This window comes from Capricornis sumatraensis, chromosome 9 (assembly GCF_032405125.1).
Source record: "Capricornis sumatraensis isolate serow.1 chromosome 9, serow.2, whole genome shotgun sequence".
Lineage (NCBI taxonomy): Eukaryota > Metazoa > Chordata > Mammalia > Artiodactyla > Bovidae > Capricornis > Capricornis sumatraensis.
Window position 1 is genome coordinate 45,554,558 of NC_091077.1, and position 21,880 is coordinate 45,576,437.

Sequence of the window (21,880 nt, forward strand, 5' to 3'; positions counted from 1 at the left end):
GGTTTGGCAACTAGTCACCTACACTCTCTTTATACACTCTCTATGATCAAACCTGCACATTTCTTGACAAATACAATGGTACCCCACTGTAGACCAATCCAAGGACTCTGACACCAAGCCTCAAATAAGAGCAGACTCATAAAGGATAACCAAAATTCCGTAATCCTGAGGGGATTGTAAACAAACATTAAAGAATCTGCACATCGTTCTTTAATCTCTGCCCAGCATCGCCAACCCTGGAAACACACTGCAATGCTCATACAGTAATATTTGGTGGCCCTAAGGAAGCATTTCAGGGGATTTCGCTTTGTATGGGCCTCTGCATTCAGCTGAGGAAAACGGAGGTCCCTTCACTTTTCCTCAGATGCCAGATTTGATAAGCCATTGAGCCAACCAGAGGGGAGTTTTAAATCCAAATTATTTGGGGCTCTATTTTAAAGATTTAAGAAGCAAAACAAACTCCTGCTTCCGACACAATCTCATCAATAGCTGTACATAGGACAAAAGGGAGAAAAAACATAAAAGTGCATACCAGCCCTCAGCCCATAAATTTAACTACCGGGCTGAAAGACGGCTGAAAGTTAGATCCAGGAGACGCTCTCACTTGATCCGTCCTAATGGCGTCATAGGGACACGTGGTTCTAGATACTTCGTCCCCTCCCCCTCGGAGGTGGATTGTTGACAACGCCGCCGGCAGTCACGTGATCTTACGTCATCCTACCTCCTTTCCCTGAAATCTCTGGCCCCGGATGCGTCCCTCTCTCCCCACCCGGCTGAGCCTAAACTAGTGAAAGAGGGGGAGACGGGTTGGTGTTGTTTCAGTTTCGGTACTTCTCAATCACAACCTCCAGTCTGAGCATAAGGAACAGTAATTGGTCAATTCGTTCAAGGAGACAAAAGGGATAAGGTCCCTGCTGAAGGGCCCCCGTAACTAGCTCTCCTACGTCCCATTCCCTTCTCCCCCACCCCTCACTGCATGGTACCGGCTGAGGGCGGAGGGATCTGGAGGCGGCGGAGGGAGACGTCATTGCAGGGTTGTTTGTGCAACCTCGGCAGCGGCGGCGGTGACCCACAGTGATTCGGCCGCCGCGCCGGGGGGTGGGGGGGCTGCGCGGGACTCTTTTCTTTCAGATTGATCGCGGGGCTGCTGGGGAGCATGTCGACCCCGGCCCGGAGGAGGCTTATGCGGGATTTCAAGCGGTAAGGGCCTTCATTTTCGCCTGAATGACGACTCCTCCCCGAAGCTCCGGGGCTAGGGTGGGGATCCGGGACACCTTCCCCTCTTGACCCTAAGAGGGCTGCTGTGGGCCCAGGGGGACAGACGGAAGCCCAGTTCCAGCCCCGCTTTAGCACTCTCTTCTCCTTGGTTGTTCACTTGTCCTACGTAAGAAATTTTGATACTTCCTCACCACCACCCTACCCCCACAAAAAAGTAAAAAGATGGCTATGGTCTGTCCTACGATTCCCTGCTGCCCACTGCGGCCAGTTGCCTGATACCTCGCCCTAGCTTTCAAATCTCATCCTTCGCCTCTGCACCCTGCGGTGCCTCTTCTCTCTGCCCTAAGAGCGAGCCCTTGCAGAAGCCTTTCCACCGCTAGCTACACCAGTCAGCTTTGTTCGATGGCCTTGCCGTCTTCTCCGACTGCCAGGGTTGGGGCCAACCCCCGCCTCCCTCCCCATTCTTTCTGCATGAGGGTGGGGTCTGATGCGCGAGGGCCGGAGGTTGTTAACCCATCCTCCGAAACCCGACTCTTCCCCCCCAACCCCTCCCCGCCCGCCTGAAAGGACCTTGAGAACTGGCTTAGAGGGCTGCGATTCGGGCTGGCAAACCCGGCTGCCAGTGCTTTCTGGAACTCAGCTCTGTGGCCTGGTGTATAAAGACCTATCTATAGCCTCCAAGGTCTGGAAAAATGCCTTTCTGGAGGCTGGGGCTAAGCTGATACTCCCTGAGCCTCCTTTGTAAAATAGGGTTTTGTTAGATGTTAGGGTTGATGAGGAGGAAGTGACTTTTTTCCCCCTAGTTGTTTTACTTTGAATGCTTACAGGTACGGAGAAGAAAATAACCAAGAAAACTTAGCGTTACGCTCCCGTGCGCATTTATAAATGTTTTTCTAGAGAGACCTGCCCTGCTCGAGAGAAAAAATCCAGTGTAAAAACTTGGATTGGCTTATCAGGAAGTAACCTCTCAACTTCATTGTAAACCTTTAAATGAGGCACTTGGAAGCCATTGTTTGGGGCTTTGCCCAGTTTGGCCTTGAGTGTATTGGTAACTTAGCCTTTATCTTTGGTGGGCGATATCACGCAGCGTATCTTCGAAGGGTTCTTTTCGTCATGGCCTGTACTGCTTGAGGTTGACTAAAAGCCATTTTGGGGGGACTAATTCCAAGAATCATACCACGTGACCATGTGTTTATGTGTGTATAATGTGTGTGTGTATATATATATATTTAGTGTCGCGTTTATTTTTTCCTGAGATGACAGTTTTAAAAGAAGATACTCCTTTTTGTGCAAAACTCGGTTTCTACAGCTTGAAACCATAGATTTCAGATTAGCTCCCATGAGTGAAATTCCAATAATAAAATTTCGAGGTTCCTGGCCTTTGGTACCCTGGTTTCTCATTGCAGTTCTCTGCTTAATTCTGAGTTGTGTGCTTGGCACCTTCGGTAGTTTTCCAAGGGTCTTCTTTTGCAAGAGTTTGTAACAGGTGTTGGAAGGTAGCTCTGTATATGGGCGCATGATCTGAGAGGTAAAATGCAGTATTGGTGCAGAGCTTTTAAAATAGGGACTGAGAAAACCTAGCCAGAGCTTTGCTCACTCTAAAAGCTGCTGCTAACGCAGATGGAATAAAGTAGTTCTACTGCCCAAAACTAGTTTGCTGATTAAACTGGATGCAAGTGTTTATCAGTCATTTAATGTTTACACTGAGGTGGGGTCTTTATGTTTTGTTTAGGGGGGAGTTTTTTTGGTGGCCATGTTGCCCAAGGAGCTTTGGTTAGGACTCACACAGCCTTTGCATGTTTACAGTAGCAAAATTGATAGTTGAGTAAATAGTGTTTTTTTACACTTGAGGTTTTTCCTTTGTTGTTATTGTTAAAAGTAGTTCTTGAACGATATCTTAACCTTGGTGATATTTGAAGAGGGATGACTCCCAAGCCATTTAAAGTGGTATGGTTTATTCCAGCTCAGCACAACAAGAAAATGGATTCAGTTTGTTTCTCAAAGTAGATGGTTGAAAGATGTTTGACTGGCCTTCTTAGTGGCCTTAATGTTCAACTTTTAAAATTTCTATTCTGGATTTCTAGATTGCAAGAGGACCCACCTGTGGGTGTCAGTGGCGCACCATCTGAAAACAACATCATGCAGTGGAATGCAGTTATATTTGGGTGAGTTGAAAGAAATAACAAATGGTAGGTATGGTGATTCTTTTAAGAAAATTGAATGTATAACAGCTTCCTAGGGATGAGGGATCTTACAGAAACTGTAAGATTAAAAAAAAATTCTGATAGAGTTTTGGCAGTCACATAAAATTTGATTTTATAATCAGTGGGTTTTATTTGATAAAAATATCATTTGAGACTACAGGAGAATGATAAGTTAGTTTGTACAAAATGTGCCAAGCAAATGCTTAGTATGCATTCTACTAGAACTGTAAAAAGAGTAGGAACCAAAAATATTGATAACTTCCACCATAGTAAGAATTTAAATAAAAAATGTTTCACAGCTTAATGTGAAATAACTGTATGGAGCCTTTCAAGGTGCAGTCTTATATTTTACATATAGTATACATTGCATGTAGGCGTATTTGTATAAGAGCGTTATTTCTTCATGCTCTTTCTTTGGTTTTCCTGAACTGGATTTTTTTTTCTTTCACTCTTTAAAAAAATTTTATTTTCTTTATTATTTTTTGCTGTGTGTGGACTCTCGCTAGTTACAGTGCCCTGACTTCTCATTGCAGTGGCTTCTCTTACTGCAGAGCGAGGCCTTCAGGCTTCAGTAGTTGCAGCACACGGGCTCAGTAGTTGTGGCATGAGGGCCCTAGAGTGCATGGGTTTAGTAGCTGTGGCCCATGGGCTTAGCTGCTCATCTGCTTGGGAGATCTTCCCAGACCAGGGATTGAACCTGTGTCTCTTGCGTTGGCAAGTGGATTCTTGACTTCTGGACCTCCAGGGAAATCTCTCTTGTTGCTCTTTTTATACTAGGGTTTTGCACTAAAATGTAAAAGGAACACTTCTGTAAACAGAATTCTGAATTTCCGTTGACTCCATTTTAAGAGTCTCCATTAAAAATTAGTGGGGAAAATGAGTGTAGTTCACCCTTCTAAAGTAAAATGATATTAAATTCAGGGTGTTAGCATGCTTCTTTGAGATCTTGAATGTACCTTGCAAATAATAATTAAACCTTACCAACCCAGCTTTGTAAAGCAATTAAAAAAACAAACTTAAAAAAAATAAACTTCAGGTTGCTGCTTAGGAAAGATGAGATAGGGATATGGTACAATGAAAAGACGTGGACAAAAGAAACTGGCATTCTTGGTGACATCAGATAAATTTAGTTGAGTTGAACAAGAGCTATTTCTCTTTTGAAAAGCAGGATACTTTGGTATCATAATTATCTTAAAGGGTATTGACTTCCATTTTATTGATATATATTTAAGAAAATAGGAATTTTTCTGTTTTGAATACATATATTTACAAAAGGATTGATATTTGTGAACTGAATTTTTTTGTGCTAAAATTATGGCAAGTTTCTTTTGTTTTTTGTAAAACCATTCTAAAAGGAACACTTGGAAAATGAAAGTTACTATTTATGTCTTGTGTTTGTTATTGTTAGTTGCTCAGTTGTATCTGACTGTTTGTGACCCCATGGTCTATAGCCCACCAGGCTCCACTGTCTGTGCAGTTCTCCAGGCAAGAATACTGGAGTGGTTAGCCATTCCCTTCTCCAGGGACTCTTCCCAACCCAGGGATCCAACCTGGGTCTCCCGCATTGCAGGCAGATTCTTAACTGTCTGAGCCACCAAGGAAGCCCCTTTTATGTGTATATAAATAAAAATCCAGGGCCAAGGTGATATTAAATTAACAATAAATACTCCACAAATTAGCAGAATGAGCTCCTCTTTCTCTTGTTTGAGTTTATCCTCTCCACTATGAAAATCAGGAAAAAGCAGAAAGAAAAAACTTTTTTTAATCAGAAATCTTCTTGTTTTCAGACCAGAAGGGACACCCTTTGAAGATGGTAAGTCATTCTCAATATGTTTTCTATAGTATTAAGAGGTTTCTTTTAAGTAGAAAATTATAACACCAATCTATCTAGTTAAGGCTATTTTCTATTAATAATAGATCAGATTAAAACTAAATAATGCTACTGAGAATTTAAAGCTTACAAAGAACTTTCTTCCCATGTCAGGTTGATCACCTTCATTGCTAGTTCTTTCTGTTACTTTTGTATTGGCTCTTGAACTGTAGGCCTATGTGGTGGGGTCTATGTTGAGAATAGTTTTAAATTTAAATGACCTCATAGCATGCTAAAGGTGTCTCTGAGGTAAACATCAGAAGAGTAATAATCATGCATTTTTCACTTTATATATGTTGATCAGTGCTCTTAATTGTGTGTAACTGCCAGTAGTTTCACTTAACAGCTATCTTTTGACACCTGTAAATAGTTAGCATTCTACAGAATCTTTTGCATCTTAAATTCAGTATTTATCCAAGAGCCAGAAAAATGGAAAACTTGTTCTAATGTGTATTTATAGTTGAACTTATTAAATTGATTTTAACCAGATACTTAAAGTTTCCCTAATATAGTATGAATTTTTAAAACGTGTTAAATAGATTTGTCTTAGTTATCACAGTGGCTCCAGAATTAACCCATCAAGGTTATTTATACAAATAATTATTGCAGAAGTATTTTTAAGGAGAAAACCTGAATGTTCAGTAGGAGAAATGGTTAAGCAAATTATAAAACATCTAGACAGTAGAATATTATGTACCTATTAAAGAATAAGGTAGATCTGGTTGTATGTTTGAGGAGACAAAAAAGTTGCAGAACATATGTTACAATACCACAGTTTTACTGACTAGCATACATGCAAGTGTGTGTGTGTGTGTGTGTGTGTGTGTGTGTGTGTGTGTGTGTGTGTGTAAAGGCTTGTATACCATACTGCTATCAGTGGTTACCTCTAGATGGTGGGGAGGGGTAAGGAGTTAAAGAAAGGTACTCAAGGGGTTCTGCTTTTTACTCTATACCAAGGAAACTCACGGGTGGTCCACAAGCTCTTTAAGTTTCCTGAGACCTTTTCAGGGGTTTCCTGTGATCAAAACTGTCTTCATAGCAATAGGAAGGCTTTTTTTTCCTACCTTTTTTATTGTATTAACATAGCACTGATGGTACAAAAGCATTAGTGACTAAAACTGGCCCTAAGCAATTTAGTGCCTTGGCACATACCAAGTCAGTGGCAGCAAACTGTGCTTGGAGTCGTATTTTTCGCATTTTTTTTAATAAAAGATGTCAGTTTCACTTTAAAATGTTTTGATGAAAAAGTGGGAATTACTAATATTGCTAAACTCTGACCATTGAGTATGCTGCTTTCTGATGTTCTGCTTGATGAAGTTGGAAGTATGCATACAGCACTTCCTTGCATACCAGTTTGGTGGTTGGAGGGAAAGCCATTTCTGCAGTTGAGTTGCAACTTGAGTTACTGCTTTCTTCATGGAACATTTTTACTTGAAAGAATGACTGGCAAACTTTGGTTATTTAGATTTGAGTATGTATTTGGTTGCCATATTCTTAGTGAAAGTGTTAGTTGCTCAGTCATGTCTGACTCTTGGTGACTCCGTGGACTATGGCTCGCCAGGCTCCTCTGTCCATGGAATTCTCTAGGCAGGAAAACTGGAGTGGATAGCCATTCCCTTTTTCAGGGGATCTTCTGACCCAGGGGTCAAACCTGGGTATCCCACATTGCAGGCAGATTCTTTACTCTCTGAGCCACCAGGGAAGATTTTAAATTAAGTCGAGGAAAGTGACTGACAGGATTTGTTGCTGCTGATAAAATTACGGTTTCCCAATACTTTTTTCTCTGATGAGATTAGTAGATGGTATTACCGGTTGTGACTTTGTTTTTGATGGTGTATATCTCTTTCTCTTTAGTCGCTAAGTCACGTCCGACTCTTGCGACCCCATGTATTGTAGCCTGCCAGGCTCCTCTGTCCTTGGTATTCTCCAAGCAAGAATACTGGAGTGGGTTGCCATTTCCTTCTCCAGGGGATCTTCCCAACCCAGAAATTAAACCTAGGTCTCCTGCATTGCAGGCAGATTCTTGACTGACTGAGCTATGAGGGAAGCCCTGGTGTATATAAATGCATATCAAATGAAATATGGCAACACTTAGATGATTTGGATAACTCGGTGAACTGGTATTTTCCAAATGGCCAATGTGTTAGGAAATTATGGATGGATAAAAGATACATGCAATGTGCAATAGTCATAAGTGATGCAAAAAGTTTGTATGGCTTCACATTTTATGTTGCAGCTAACCATTAAAAACTTTACCATTTATTTTATGTAACAGCAAAAAAGAATATCTACCTGTATCTGAAAAGGCTATGAAAATACTCCTTCCTTTTTCCTTTTCATATTTGGAAGAGGCCTGATTTTCTTCATGTATCTCAACCAGAACAGCATGTTGCAACAGATTGAATGCAGAGGCAGCTGAGAGAGGGCAGCTGTTTTCTATTAAGCTAATCATTTAAGAGATTTGCAGATAAACGGTGCTACACTTCTCACTAACTTGGTGGGGGAAATACAGTTATTTTCATTAAATGTTACTTAGGTTAATGTGTAATGAGTTTACAGTTGTTAAGTATTTTAAGATTTCCTTGAGTAATCATTTCTAATACAACAAATATCAATAGTGGTAGCACATGGTGTGCTGGAGACAGTTTATACCAATTATGAAATTATTAGGGGAATTTTTACCAACCAAAAAGTTGAAATATTTTTAAATATTTTTAATTTTTGGTGGAAATGCCATAAAATGTTGTGCTGTTGCATGCATCTCTTCCCATCTTCACGTTCAGTGACTTCACATTCGAAGCTTGGTGTGATTGGGAATAAGAGTATAAAGAGGTCCAGAGACCCCCTAAATATGAAGAAAGCAAGCTTAAAGCTGTTTCATATTTGTGTTTACCTGAAATGTTTACATTGTACATTTTGTTATGAAGGAAAACTAAAAGTAAGTGTAAAATATATATATAACATTAGGTATTAAAAATATATTAGGTTTTAAGGCTCTCTTTGCTAATGAACTATACATTTCGTAGAACCTCTTAATATATCAGAACGTGAATTAAATATCACCTTTGATTTTGTTTGTATCTTTGGCCTCCCTAATCCGAAATTTCCAAACAACAAAAAATTTAAAGAGGTATAGGTTATATATTGAATATATGAGCAATGAAAATAGAGTGTTAAATATTTTACTAAATACATGTCTTTGATCTTGGTAGACTGAAGTCATGAGTTTAGAATTCAGGTTGAGAAAGTATGTTTTTTGTTTGTTTGTTTTTTTAATTGATAAAATAAGGAGAGAAACTTGTGGAGACATCTTGAAAGGTTTAAACTTGTATTGACTTCATTAGGAATAGGCTTCAACTTACTGAGTAAGCCCACAGTGGGTAATTGGAGCACCTGTCGAGCCTTCAGGTATATTTCCTCAAAAGTAAAACATCTCTGGATAGTGAATAAACACAAAAGGAGTCCAGAATGACAAACATAAAACTATATATTAATGGTGGTTGTGTCTGCTAAATAGATTTGTAATTTGAGTTGAGAGCTCTTTGTACACTGAACAGATTGACTTTGTTACAAATACATAATTTTTTTTCTTAATGCCTGTCTCTTGACATCAAATAATGATTTAGGCTGACCAAAATGTGCCATATTGGTTTATAACCAACAGTAGACAGTTACACTAATGCTTAACTGATTCTTGACGTACTTAAATGATGGGAACAGAAAAGACTTTTTCACATTAGTGGCCATACCCTCCAGTCTGAGTCCTTTGTCATATGATGGTTAGCCCCTCTGAAAATCATTTGGCACCTCCTTCTAAGTTATAGCAAATTATCTGTAGTTATTCAAATGTGCATTTAAAAGTTTGGTAGCTAGGGCAAAATTGCCTGCCAAAAATACCAGTAGTATATGTTAAGTGCTTGTACCCTAAAATGCTTGCCAATGTTGTATATTATCAGTACATAAATAGAAGTATATTTAGTATGTTTTATATGCTAAACCAAAATTGACATTAATTTTTGTGTGGTTGTGCAAAAGCCAGCATAGGGTTGGGAATTCATTGGTGACGAGATAGAAAAGTGCTTGTCATTACTGTAATTATTTTGGTTTGTTTTCTATCTAGGTACTTTTAAACTAGTAATAGAATTTTCTGAAGAATATCCAAATAAACCGCCAACTGTTAGGTTTTTATCCAAAATGTTTCATCCAAATGGTAAGTAGCATTTTTTAGCTTTTGCAAATGATAGGAGGAAGAAAGAGTTGTTCCATCCTTTTAGGTGCTGCCCATGCTTTTCATCGTTAGGGCCCACCTCTCGGTGTTGCTTCCATGTCAGTGTTAACCATGCTTCTTTAGTCTGGAATCTTACCAAGGTTCCTGATTTGAGGAAAGTTTTGTTTTAATAACTTCTCATTTTTAAAAGTAATATCTATTTATTTGTCAGAATGTGAAAGATACTAAAAAGAATTTGTAGCTTAAAGTTTAGCTGTAAAACTACAAACATGTTCAAAATTGAGATCCTGTTATATGTAAAATTAATAAATATCCTTTTTCTTTTTTTTTTTTGGCTGATCCGTGTGTCATGTCGGATCTTAGTTCCCTAACCAGGGATGAAACCTGTGCCCCCTGCATAGGGAGGGTGGAGTCTCAACCACTGGATCACCAGGAGGTCCTTTGGTTATTTTTGTTATCCCTCCATATTAATAGCGTGGTTTCCCTTTTTTCCCCACCATGAGTGGAAAACTTCATTTAGTTAACTTCCTAGTTCACTTTTTTTTTAAAAAATCTTTATTATTAAAAGATTCATATACTATGCCATTCACCCATGTAAGTTGTACAATTTAGTGGTTTTTAGTACCTTGACTGAGTTGTACAGTCATTACCATAATCAATTTTAGAACATTTTTATCACTGTCCCCAAAAAATCCCATTCCTGTTAGCATTCACTCCCCATCCCTATCCTCCTGCCTCCCAGCCATAGGCAACCCACTGGTTTATTTTCTCTATATAGGTTTGCTTATTCTGGACATTGCGTATAAATGGAGTCATATATGTGTCATATAATGTATGTGGTCCTTTTTAATTGATTTCTTTCAGCTGGCATAGTTTTCAGGTTCATCTCATAACATAACTGTACTTCATTTTATTGCTGAATTATAATCCATTGTATGAATAGACTACTTTTTATCAGTTGATGGATGTTTGGTTTCTAATTTACTTTCGTATTACTTCTCAAAAATAGTTACTACTTCAAAACTTTAAAATCATTTTGCATTTTTATGGGTTTTACAGAGGTTATGATTTTTGCTTTGAACTTGCTAAGTTTGATGTTCCTGTGGGGTACACAGTAAGCAGTTGACTATGCTGCTTTAAAGCTGAGAGTTAAATCTGGTCTAACGCTAACAATTGGAAATACCTAGCACATAGATAGTAATTGAGGCCATGAATAAAGTTGCCCCAGAGGTTGTGTAAAGGGTATAAGATGGAAGAAGACCAAGGATAGAGTCCTGAAGAATGACAGTATTAAATGTAATTTACCTCCTCTCCCCCAAAAGGCCTTACTTCCTCCTGTTTCAATGTAGAGTGATCAGACTTGTTCTGTGAAGCTTTCCACAATCTAATAGTATTGATAACATTCGAATGCACTTATTCTTTGTCAGCAGTGATTCTATTTTTGTAAATTTATTGTACACATACATAATCCGGCAAGTGGATAAAAATTTGTATTCATTGTTTGTATTCTCATAATCAAGAGGGGGAAAAATCCACTCTCAAATGTTAAACTTTTAAAATAGTAATCACTTGATTCTTATTTTTATTATGAGAGGAATGCATACTTATTGGAAAAACAAATCAAAGTACAAGTGAAGGTAAATAAGATCCTTCATAATCCTACTATTTACAGATATCTACATTTTGGCATTGAGTCTTACACGTTTTTGTGACTGCCTATACTTCAAATTAAAGTATTTGTAAATGATTCTTTATAAGAAATGGAATTATATAAGTAATTGGAAACTTATTAATGTAATATATTAGGGTTGTCATTCTGCGTTAATTAACATATGGTAGACGTGTGTCATTTCTGGCAGCAGTAGTGGTATGTGCCATTAATGATGTACTGTTACTCAGCCAGTCCCCTCACTGGGAACCACACACCGTTTCCAGTTTTTCACTTCTGTGGAGAGTATGATAGAGAATGTGCTGTAAATAAAACTTCGCATGTGCATCATTACTACTTTTAAAGTAGAATTGCTATTTCAAAAAATTAGCCCCCCCAAGAGCTTTATTTAGGAATATTTAGAAGTGTGGAATTTAAACAGATTTGCTATATGTTATGTGTTGAAAAAATTTAACTTACTCAGCCTCCTCATCAAAAGGTATGTGGTAAACAGTCGTTAGTTTGAGACTGATTTTCCTGTGAGACAGAAAGTTTTAGTCATTAACCAGTGTTCAAGGCTTCTGACTGAGCCAGGCATTCTGTTTGTGGTTAAAAAAAAAAATTATTGTTTAATTATTAGATATGACCAAGTTAACATGTAACCAATTTTAGTGTTGTCTTTGCAGTATATGCTGATGGTAGCATATGTTTAGATATCCTTCAGAATAGATGGAGTCCAACATACGATGTATCTTCTATCTTAACATCAATTCAGGTAAGCATGTGTTAGAATGCATCTTAATTTTTCAAGATTCTATGAAATATAATTGACTCTTTTAGGATCAATTTAAAGGCCAAGTGAGCAAACTAACACTTCCAACACTAAGGTTACCAGTGGCAAACCTCATACAGAATCCTCAGGATTTTCATACAACTGATCTGCTTTTTCATTAGTGATCATGTTGGATCAAATCCATGATCATTTTCCTGATAAAGTATAAATTGTTCTCACAGATCAAGTGATTTTGTTTTGTTTCTTTGGGTTTTGGGTGTTTTTTGCTGCATCTCGCAGCCTTGGGGTCTTAGTTCCCCAACCAGAAATAGAACTCGTGCCCCCTGTGGTGCAAGTGCAGAGTCATAACCACTAGACCACCAGGAAATTCCCTCACCGGTCAAATATTATTCATGCCTAGAAAGCATAGCCAGAGGTGATGGAGAAAGATGAAAAAATCTTGGGGAGAGAGAAAGATAATTGTTTAGTAAAAACATAGGGACCTCAAGAAACTGCAGTGCAGAAAAGCATCATTTTGCCCCATCCAAGAAATGCTGTTTCAAAGGAAAAGAATGTAACTATCCACCAAAGCACTCTGGCAGAATATTTCAGAGTTGACCTTGAATGACAGTTTAGGAGGAAGGTTTGGGATGGAGTCAAGTTTTAGTTACATGGATTTAAAAGGAGCAGATGTGATATTTTGGTTTGTGGCCTTCAAGTTTTTTCTGTCACACTTCTGCTTTAATTTGAGTCATAAATAGTATTTTCAGTCTTCCTGTTATTAATATATTCCCTTGCTGCTAGGTGTATATGTTTTGTTGATTAAAGGAAATAAGGTATACTGCCCAACTTACTGCCAGGAATTTGCAAACCTATCACAATAATAGAGTTTAACTTTAGAAAATGTTAGTTGCTGAGGTATTTTGTAGACATTGTATATTAACCAAATCAAATTGTTTAGTTCCCGTTTAATATCGCAGTATGCTGAATTAATATTTGTTCTTTTCCAGTTTCTTTGAAATTAGAGGTCTTAAGGCAATTGAGAGCTATCTGTTTTGAAAACTGAAGTTTTGTAGCAATAGGAAACTTCTTACTGTCTTTATCAAACTAAAGTGTTTAGGTCTGAAAATACATGAGACATACTAATTTCTTCCTTCATTAAGTAATTTCTGTTTTCTATAACTTCTGTGCTCCATATCTGACCCGTGTTAATATAAAAAAATAACTCTACATATGTGTTTTTCCTTCTGTCTTTCCTTCTAGTCTCTGCTGGATGAACCGAATCCAAATAGTCCAGCCAATAGTCAGGCAGCACAGCTTTATCAGGAAAACAAACGAGAATATGAGAAAAGAGTTTCGGCCATTGTTGAACAAAGCTGGAATGATTCATAATAGACAACTGGTCTGTTAATCTTTTTCATCATTGTTGTGTATAATTTACCTCTCAGTAGAAAGGCTAACAAATTTTAAGTGCCACAGGTTTTAAGGATTCTGCAGAAAAAAAGTCCTTCAGTTTAGAACCTACAAAAGCTTGTGTATCTTGATTAATGTACTTTTTATTGCATGGTGTGAACTAAGTTATTGCTTACATAAATTTGTAATATATCCTGTTTGTATTTTTTTCCAAGTGTATAATGTTGGTGTGGAGTTTTCATGACAGAATATACACATTTTGTAAATCTGTACTTTTTTCAAATATTGAATGCCTTATTTTTGAATTCTTTAGATTTTTAAATTGGAGAAAAGCACTTAAAGTTTTTTATATATGAATATTACATGTAAAGCTGTTAAAATACATACTTCAGTGCAAGAGACTTTGTCACTTATTTCCTTATCTAAGTAGGAGGGGTTAATAAGTCTCTAGCTCTCTATCAATTGATAGTTTCATTTCCAGTTTCAAAAGAACAGATTTATATTTTATCAAGAAATTCAGATTTGATTCTAAATACCAATTATAATCTCAAACTGTATTTTAAATGTACCTTTTATTAGTTTTAGTTGAGCAATTATAACTGGTTTGATTCTGTCCAGCTCTGTATTTAGGCCACTTATTACTGTTTCTTCATGCACTACTTACTGTTAAACTGCACCCTTTGATTTCACAGTTTGCACCTCCACCATGGGGTATTGGCACCTCTACCTTGAGCAGAGAGCTTATGCAACTTACTTTGCTGCTTGATAACACTTTAAAAGATTTTTGATAATGAAGAAAGTAAAACGATCAACATTTTAAAAAAATCCATGCCCTACAATTAACAATATAAGAATTTGTTGCATTGGTTTGAACAAGGCAGATATTAGGAAGGAATCTTAGTGTAATTTAAATATTTGAAAACTGCCTTTTAATGCAATTGCCTATCTGTTTATTCTGGAAAAATGTTTTAATACCAGGGCCTGTTGAGTTGCCTTCTCTTGTGGAGATTTTTTTTTTTTAATCTCCTAAATTGTATAAAAGCTGTACTGCATCTTAGTTTACTGGATAAACTTAAAACACAGTATTTGTAGAAAGCTTAATCCAAGCTATCCTATGCCTTCAAATAGTATAGAAAATGGAAAATATACAAGTAAATTCTGTTGAACCACCTGTGTAGTCTTTCTAGTAGTTAAAACAGCTATTTCATTAACCCCAAAAGTTTCTTGTACATTCATACTAGCTTAGTTAGCTAGCAGCATCTTTTCTGTTGGAAGATGGATTTTCTTTTCTACTGGAAGACTTAGAAGGGCAATTTCTGTAGCTTCTATTAAGCAGAGCTTAGGGAGGAGAAGTGCTAATGTTTCCCTTTAAAAGTTAATGCTTGGGAAATCTGGGGATAACTGTATGATCTCAGGGAACTTTTGATACAATTGAGAGTTCACTCACTGGAATTATGCCCCCCCACCAAAAAAAAGATGCTGTATTTAAAGGTAGTTTTTCATCATATCAAATGTGTGATACTTTTATATTCAGCTCTAAAACAAATTATAGTTTCTTGAGACATTTAATCCAATGACTGACTCTTAGATTAAATATGCAGTAGCTATGATAGTCTCCCCTCTTAATATATTAAATGCTATTTGGATAATGCTTCAAAATCTGTTTTCATCCTGAACCTGTTTCCTTTCCCCTGTTTCATTCTGTGCTTCCAGTGTAGGGGGTGCAGGTTCGGTTTCTGGTTAGGTCACTGAGGTCCCACATGCTACGAAGCACAGCCAAAAAGTAACACTAAGAAATTTCGAGTATTGCTAGATAGTTACAAGGAAATTATATCGTACTTTACAAAGGATTAATAGGCTCTAATTCCTAAATTCAACACATGTGCGTAAACCTCATACCTAGTCCCCATTCCTATTGGAGAAAATTCTTAGGGACGTTCCATCTTTCAGTTACTCAAGTTTTGCTCTTCAGCCTTGGAACAGATTCCTTATTTGGTTGAATACCAGGTTTACTTTTAACATTTACTACGTAAAGTTTATAGATATATGGTATGGCAAGAGGCTAGAACTAATTTATTCATTTTGTACAAAGTTGGATTTCATGTTAATGTTTGATGTATAATTCCTCTGTAACAATACTTGTAACACATACTGTCTGTGCAAGGCACCATTCTAAGCATTTTAATGATCACACTTCAAACTCAAGTAATCTTATGAGGTGGGTACTATTGTATTACAGATAAGAAAATTTAAGATACAGATCAAGTGACTTTTCTCAAGGCCAACCAACCAGTATGTGATAGAGCTGCTATCTGAACCCAGGCAGTCTGGTCTTTTAGCCAGTAACTGTACTATTTCCTTAAGAAATATTAAGGGATTGAGTTTAGTTTTTAAAATTGTACTGAATTTAAATATTCATCCCAACTTGTGAAAATTCATAAGTTAGAGTTTTGTATGGATTTGTATCTATCCAGTGAAGAGGTTTTCAGCATTTTCCACCTTTTTTTAAAAATGTACAAGTCTGAACATAGGAACACTAGTCTCTGATAGAAAGCACTTGACTTACAGACCCCATTTTTTTTCCCCTTTGTAGAAATATCCTCCAGTCTGTACAGACACAGTCGCACACACTCCCTAAAATTTAAAGATTCCATGAATATGAATAACTTTTGGAACTGATCTAAAAGTTCTTTCTCATGTCGGTGGAAGGTAGTGAAGAAAGTTAATGAAGGTGACATATTTAGTTAATAGTCTGTTGTATGCCCAGTAAACAAGGTACCTGTCTTAATTTATTCATTTAGTACTCTTTTAAAAGAGAAGCCTGGGGCTCAAAAGTTATGTATGAGGTATTTTGATCTCTCAATTCTTCCAAGTTTTAAGAGAGAAAATTTTTAGGTTTTGGTGGTGGTTATTATAATTCCTTTCTGCTGCATTCAGCATTGCCGAGTCCCAAAGGAACCTGGTATGTGGGGATTATGTATGTAAACAGAAAAGTCAATAGGTGGAAAGCTGTTAAAGGAAACTGTCCATAGGGCAGGGGCCTTGTGCAAAGATGGTAGCTGTCACTTCATTTACCATCTAGTTAGGGGAAAACTAAGCTATTGTGTGATAAGGGGAAATTTTAGTTATCTTGTTATCTAGTATATGATACCGAGCACAAAGATATATTAGAAACAAAATTTTGTTTTAAAGAATTGATTTTTTCCTCTATCCTTTGAAAAAATATACAGACGTGTGCTGTTCTGAGTTTCCTGTTCATAGCCTGGACAGGGCTTTCTTTTAGTTGGGCCCAAAAGCTGAATGAGATGCACCCTTTGCAAATCTTTCTTAGCTCAGCAACATTAGCTGGTTGAAATCAAGAGCTCTGGAAGGAAAGGCTCCAAGCTTCCTCTCTGGCACATGGGGGACTCAGGAGCTTGCTTGGACTGTCAGGAACTCTGCCATTGACGTAGTGCTAAAGTTTGGCCACAAGATGCTTTTGTTTACCAGTGACTTCTGGAATCATGTGTTTGGGAAGACTAAATATAGTGTGTGCTCTGCTGAGTAAAAGGAAATGATAACCTTTTAGCTAGAGAGGTCTTTATATGGTGATGGTCTTGGTTTGGTTACAAGTGTGATGCTTCTGTAGTCTTTTGGGAGGATGTTATAACTGATCTAAAGTCTTACCTGCCAGACTGGGATCTTTAATGTACCACTGGGTTAGGAATTTTGTCTAGAGGAAACCAGAGCCTCTCTCTGAAAGGATCACTCAGCAGCCTAATCTGCTTTAGTTGTCATTCTTCCTAGAATGTAGGAGAGCATCTGTGGTGTGCTGAACGCTGCCAAAGTGCAAACGTAGCACGCTTAAGGTAGACTTCTTAATGCTGCTTCCTGTCTGAAGCCCCTCTTGCTCTTTCCCCTTTACAAAGAAGGCCTTATGCCAAGAATACTGCAGCCCACCAGCTGAATTGGACTAGCGGCACTAGAAGAATGCACTAAAAGAATGCAGATGCAGAGAGGTTTGCAGCTCTTTGGCTAGCCTCTGTGTAAAGTCATCCTACAAAACTTGAGTTGGGAGGTTTTCTGTTTTTGTGTTGGTGGTAATACAAAGACAACAGGAAGCTTCTTGTTCTGATAACCATGCTGGGCAGAGAAGAGGAAAGAATCCAGAGACTTCAGCCCGTATCTTCAGCTTTGGCTCAAGGCTTAGAATATGGCCTCCAAAGAAAACTCTAGATTAGTGACCTTGCTGCATTGTAGTGACTGCACCTGCATAAGCACCTAAGGCTGTGATTTCAGGTAGAGACTCTGGAATATCAGCCGGAAAACTGCCTTTAGAATCAAGACATCCCAGGGGTTAGGTACAAGAAACCTTTTGCAAGTCAGAAATACGAGTGAGGGCGGTCCTGGGGCCTGGTGGTGAGTTGATGATACCATCTGTTAGGAAGAAGTTTCCTTTCTAGCTTTTGTTAGCCCTTACTGATTGGTTCTTTGACAGGGGCTGGGCACTGTGCACAAGGGAGCTTGAGGACAGACCACAATCACCCTGGCACCCTCAAGACTGTGTTTGAGGTATCAGGCTGAGCCATACTATAAGTACCATAGAGTGGAGCTAACACTTGGAACTGCTTTCCAGATAACTCTGGCAGTACATGCACAGGCCTGGGCAGAAGGCCAGCAGGACAGCAGTGAACCTCCAGGGTCCATGAATCCTCTGGGAACACTTTTTTAATTAGTGGCTTTCTGTTTTTTGTTACAAAAGTAGAACACTCATAAAAAATAATTCAGTAAGCACAAAGGTAGAAGGAAGCATGAGTCATTCTCACCACCTGAGAAGCTGAAAACAGCTGGCTTAAGAGGAAGTGAGGACTGTAGGTGTTGGTCTAAGACCAAATTTTTCCAGTTGTCTGAGACCCAAAATTCACACCCAAGAGTGATAAGGAATCTAGGCAATTTACAGTGTGATACTCTAGGGCAAGACGTCTGCCTTTCAGCCACTACTAGGGCAAAGTCCACATTGATGGAAAAAGGAACATAGCGACAGCCTTTACAAGCCCCAGACCCCTAGATTAGGAGTTCCAAGGCTGGCCGTGTGCTGGCCCCTTTCCTCCCATCCTGCTTCTGCCCGGATCCAGAACAGCCTCGTGTTTAGTTTGTGCTGTACTGTACAGTGCCTGCTGCCATTTGTTCTGTCAGCATGTCTGCTGATAATGCTGGCACCTGCTGGCACCTAATGGGTGCCAGGTAGCATGTTAGGTCCACCCTTTTGCAGCTTTGGGGATGAAGCCTGGCATGGAGGGGTGATTATGGGTGTTTATTTTTATCTCATGTAAATTTTAGTTGAAACATTTCGTATCTTCCCATCATGGTCTCAGAGGAAAAGTGGCAGAAATGAAGCAGTGGGAGCTCACTGAGAGCCAGGTACTAATACAGTTTTTCTATGGAATCCCCCAATAAACATTAAAGTAGGAATCATCGTAACACCGAGGAACTCAGGAGGCAGGAATTACTACCAGTCCACAGCTACTAGGGATAGTTAAACATTCCTAATGAAAATGTCAAAGGGAAAGATAAATGCAGCCCTAGCAGCATGAGATTTTGGTGCTAGCATTGACAGCAAAGCAAGGGCTTTAATCACTAGGCCCATGCAGTTCAAGGATGACTTCACTGTTAACTGCCCCTTCACTAAATCACAGGTCGACCAAGACCTGTCTCAGGCTCCTAACAGCATCTTCTCCCAGGGCCTTATTCAAGGATATTTTTGGTTTGCTAACCTACTTTTACTTGGTTGGGAAAAGATAGGACTTGGGCTGTGACTGCCTGGCTTATGTTCTGAAGAGGCATCCTTGTCTGACAGCACGTCGAGGGGAAAAAACTGGTTCACATGCCACGGTCTAGAACAGGTAAGAATTAGCTCCATCTAATGTGAGCTCTTAATAGTCTCAACTTGAGTCTGATTTCCAAGGGAATCTGTATACGTGATGCAGTCGTCCTACTCCACCTCCTCAGCTGGGACTCTTCTCTTTGAACAAGGTTTCAGGCCCACCTCCGTGTCAGGTAGGAGCGCATGCGAAGAACTCTGCCTCTGCTGCTAAGTCGCTTCAGTCGTGTCGACTCTGCGACCCCATAGACAGCAGCCCACCAGGCTCCCCCGTCCCTGGGATTCTCCAGGCAAGAACACTGGAGTGGGTTGCCATTTCCTTCTCCAATGCAGGAAAGTGAAAAATGAAAGTGAAGTCGCTCAGTCGTGTCCGACTCTTAGTGACCCCATGGACTGCAGCCTACCAGGCTCCTCCATCCATAGGATTTTCCAAGTAAGAGTACTGGAGTAGGGTGCCATTGCCTTCTCCGGCCTCTACTGCTGGCAGTGTGAAAAAGCCTTCCAAATCAAAATGAGAAAAGCAGTGAAATATTGCTGTGCCTTGCCCCAGGAGTCCTAACTTTGAAGGGACAGAGTAAACTTTGGGAAATAACTTGCTTGGCTTGCTTTTCATTTAAATAAATAGGTTATCTAGCTAGCTACTGATTTTAATGAAAAGCCAGGTAAGGTTCTGTTTCTTAGGGAGTGTGTGTGTATACTATGCAGGAGGGCAGTTTGTTTTAGCATGTACTTGTTTATTGAAGTTAGCTATTTCCATATGATCACAAACCTTTAAGTTCTAAAATTCTTGCCTCTTAAGGGTTGTGTTTATTCTTATTACTACAGAACTGAGAGGTGTCCCTAATCTAGTCAAGAATGAGAGACAGGGCTAGACGACAAGATGACTTTCAGACCCCTGAGGTTTCAGTCTCCTTTCGGACATAAGGGTACCCAGGCAGAGCTGGGACAGCTGGGAAACACGGCAATATATCTCCTGTCAGATACCACACTGTGTATTCACTCATTTACTAAAGATAGCAGAGGAACAGAGGATGGGCAGTGACAGTTAATGTGATTCCACCCAGTGCCCATAGAATAGGTAAGCCACAGATCTAAGTGGATCCTGGAAAAGCTTAGAGGGAATCCTTGCCTGTGCACAGGTGGAAAGGGATTATCAGGTGGGCCACAGACTCAGCAATGTTTCAGAAAGCAATTTCTGGATAATATGAAAGGGCATCACTATTAACTGAGCACCCTAAACTGTACTGTTGGTATGGATGACCCAAACAGGTCTGAATTGCACGGGTCCACTTATACGTAAATTGCTACCAATAAACAAGGACCTGCAGCACTACATGATCTGCAGTTGACCGAATCCATGGGTTGTACCTCTATCAATGGTGGTTGCTTCTTCAGAAGGTCTTGAGACTTAATGTCTAACAGATGAGAGCCCCTCCTAGTCATTACTTGAAGTAATACTTTATCATGTCCCTTTGTATAATCTCACTTGATCCGCACTCCCATTTTGTGGGCAAGACTATGAGACCACCAGTGGCTTGTAGCTTGTATCTTACCTGTGAGCTCCTGTTTCAAATCTAAAAGTGGGCCATTTTACTAACCTACAAGGGGTGCTGCAATGCAGAATATTAGATTTCTATGCCACTTTCTATTCCAAGTAAACAAAGGATAAAAGTCTAAAATATTAATTTTATACGGGAGATAGCCGTAGAGATAAAGGTAAGATGAAAAACAGGCAACTTATCCTGGGGAGAGTAATGGGATCCTGAAACAGAAAAAGGATATCAAGTGAAAATGAAGTCTCAGTGAAGCGTGGACATCCTGGATATTAGTTAAGAGTGTATCAATATTGGCTTGTTAATGGTAACAAATGTACCATACTAATGTAAGATGCTAATAGGGGAAACTGTAGAGTATACAGGAACTCTATAAACTATTTTTACAGACTTCCTGTAAATTGTTCTAAAAAAATTTTTTAAAGGCAGTTTAAGCTGAGGAAATGAGAGAAAATCCACTAGAAAATGACATCAGAAAATTTGATTAACTGGCGAAGTCTTCAAAAATAAGCTGAATTTGCAATGGATGTGCTCCTGATAGGATATATTATTATTGAATATTTTATTGGGGAATTATATCTTGTAGAGGCCGGGGCTAACTGAGCACCATACTTGGCCCTTAATATTAATCCTTGTCACAGGTCTCTGTGGTAGCTATTTCTATGATTATCATTTTCCAGGAAAGGCCACAGGAGAGAAGTGACTTGTCAGAGGTCCCAAGGTCTTCACTTGGCCCACCCTAGTGGTCACTACAGATCAGAGCGAGAAGCTGCACAGGGATGTGGTGTGCGATTTGGCCTCAGCCTCGAACCATGGGTGAGAGTCGTCCCCCTTCTCTGCTCCCAGGCACTCTCCTCTTTAGCACTTCAGTGTCCTGAGCTCCCCAGCAGATTAAGCTCAGGCAGGCCCACAATCATATCTTGCCACTACCCCCAGTACCAAGCACAGTGATAAGGGAATCCTGCCGTGACTGACTGTTACACTGCTGTCCCCACGTGAAGTCCTTAGTATTTATGCTTAGAGAGAAGCACATAAGAGTGGGTACTAAATAAGAAAGAGGAGCGGGGCGGGGGGTAAGAAACACACATCAACTGAAAGGGAAATTAATGAGAAC

At 39.2% G+C, this 21,880-nt stretch overlaps 1 protein-coding gene across 2 annotated transcripts; it reads left to right on the plus strand.

Annotated features, from left to right (window-relative positions):
* The first annotated feature begins 1,062 nt into the window (after window positions 1-1,062).
* On the plus strand, window positions 1,063-14,959 carry UBE2B (ubiquitin conjugating enzyme E2 B). 2 transcript variants are annotated; one of them, XM_068979685.1, is made up of 6 exons: window positions 1,063-1,200; window positions 3,303-3,383; window positions 5,210-5,235; window positions 9,413-9,502; window positions 11,855-11,943; window positions 13,204-14,959. In XM_068979685.1, exons 1-6 carry the CDS (start codon window positions 1,157-1,159, stop codon window positions 13,330-13,332), a joined length of 459 nt encoding a protein of 152 aa, XP_068835786.1. In that variant the 5' UTR covers window positions 1,063-1,156; the 3' UTR covers window positions 13,333-14,959. The 2 variants fall into 2 exon arrangements, with proteins under 2 accessions (XP_068835786.1, XP_068835787.1); XM_068979686.1 differs by lacking the exon at window positions 9,413-9,502.
* The last annotated feature ends 6,921 nt before the right edge of the window (window positions 14,960-21,880 follow it).

Excerpts from the sequence above, each read along its gene's own strand:
- UBE2B (XM_068979685.1), top strand. The coding sequence starts at position 1,157 with ATGTCGACCCCGGCCCGGAGGAGGCTTATGCGGGATTTCAAGCG. Across the intron at positions 1,201-3,302 it reads CTTATGCGGGATTTCAAGCG|ATTGCAAGAGGACCCACCTG; the intron begins GTAAGGGCCTTC and ends CTGGATTTCTAG. Across the intron at positions 9,503-11,854 it reads CAAAATGTTTCATCCAAATG|TATATGCTGATGGTAGCATA; the intron begins GTAAGTAGCATT and ends TTGTCTTTGCAG.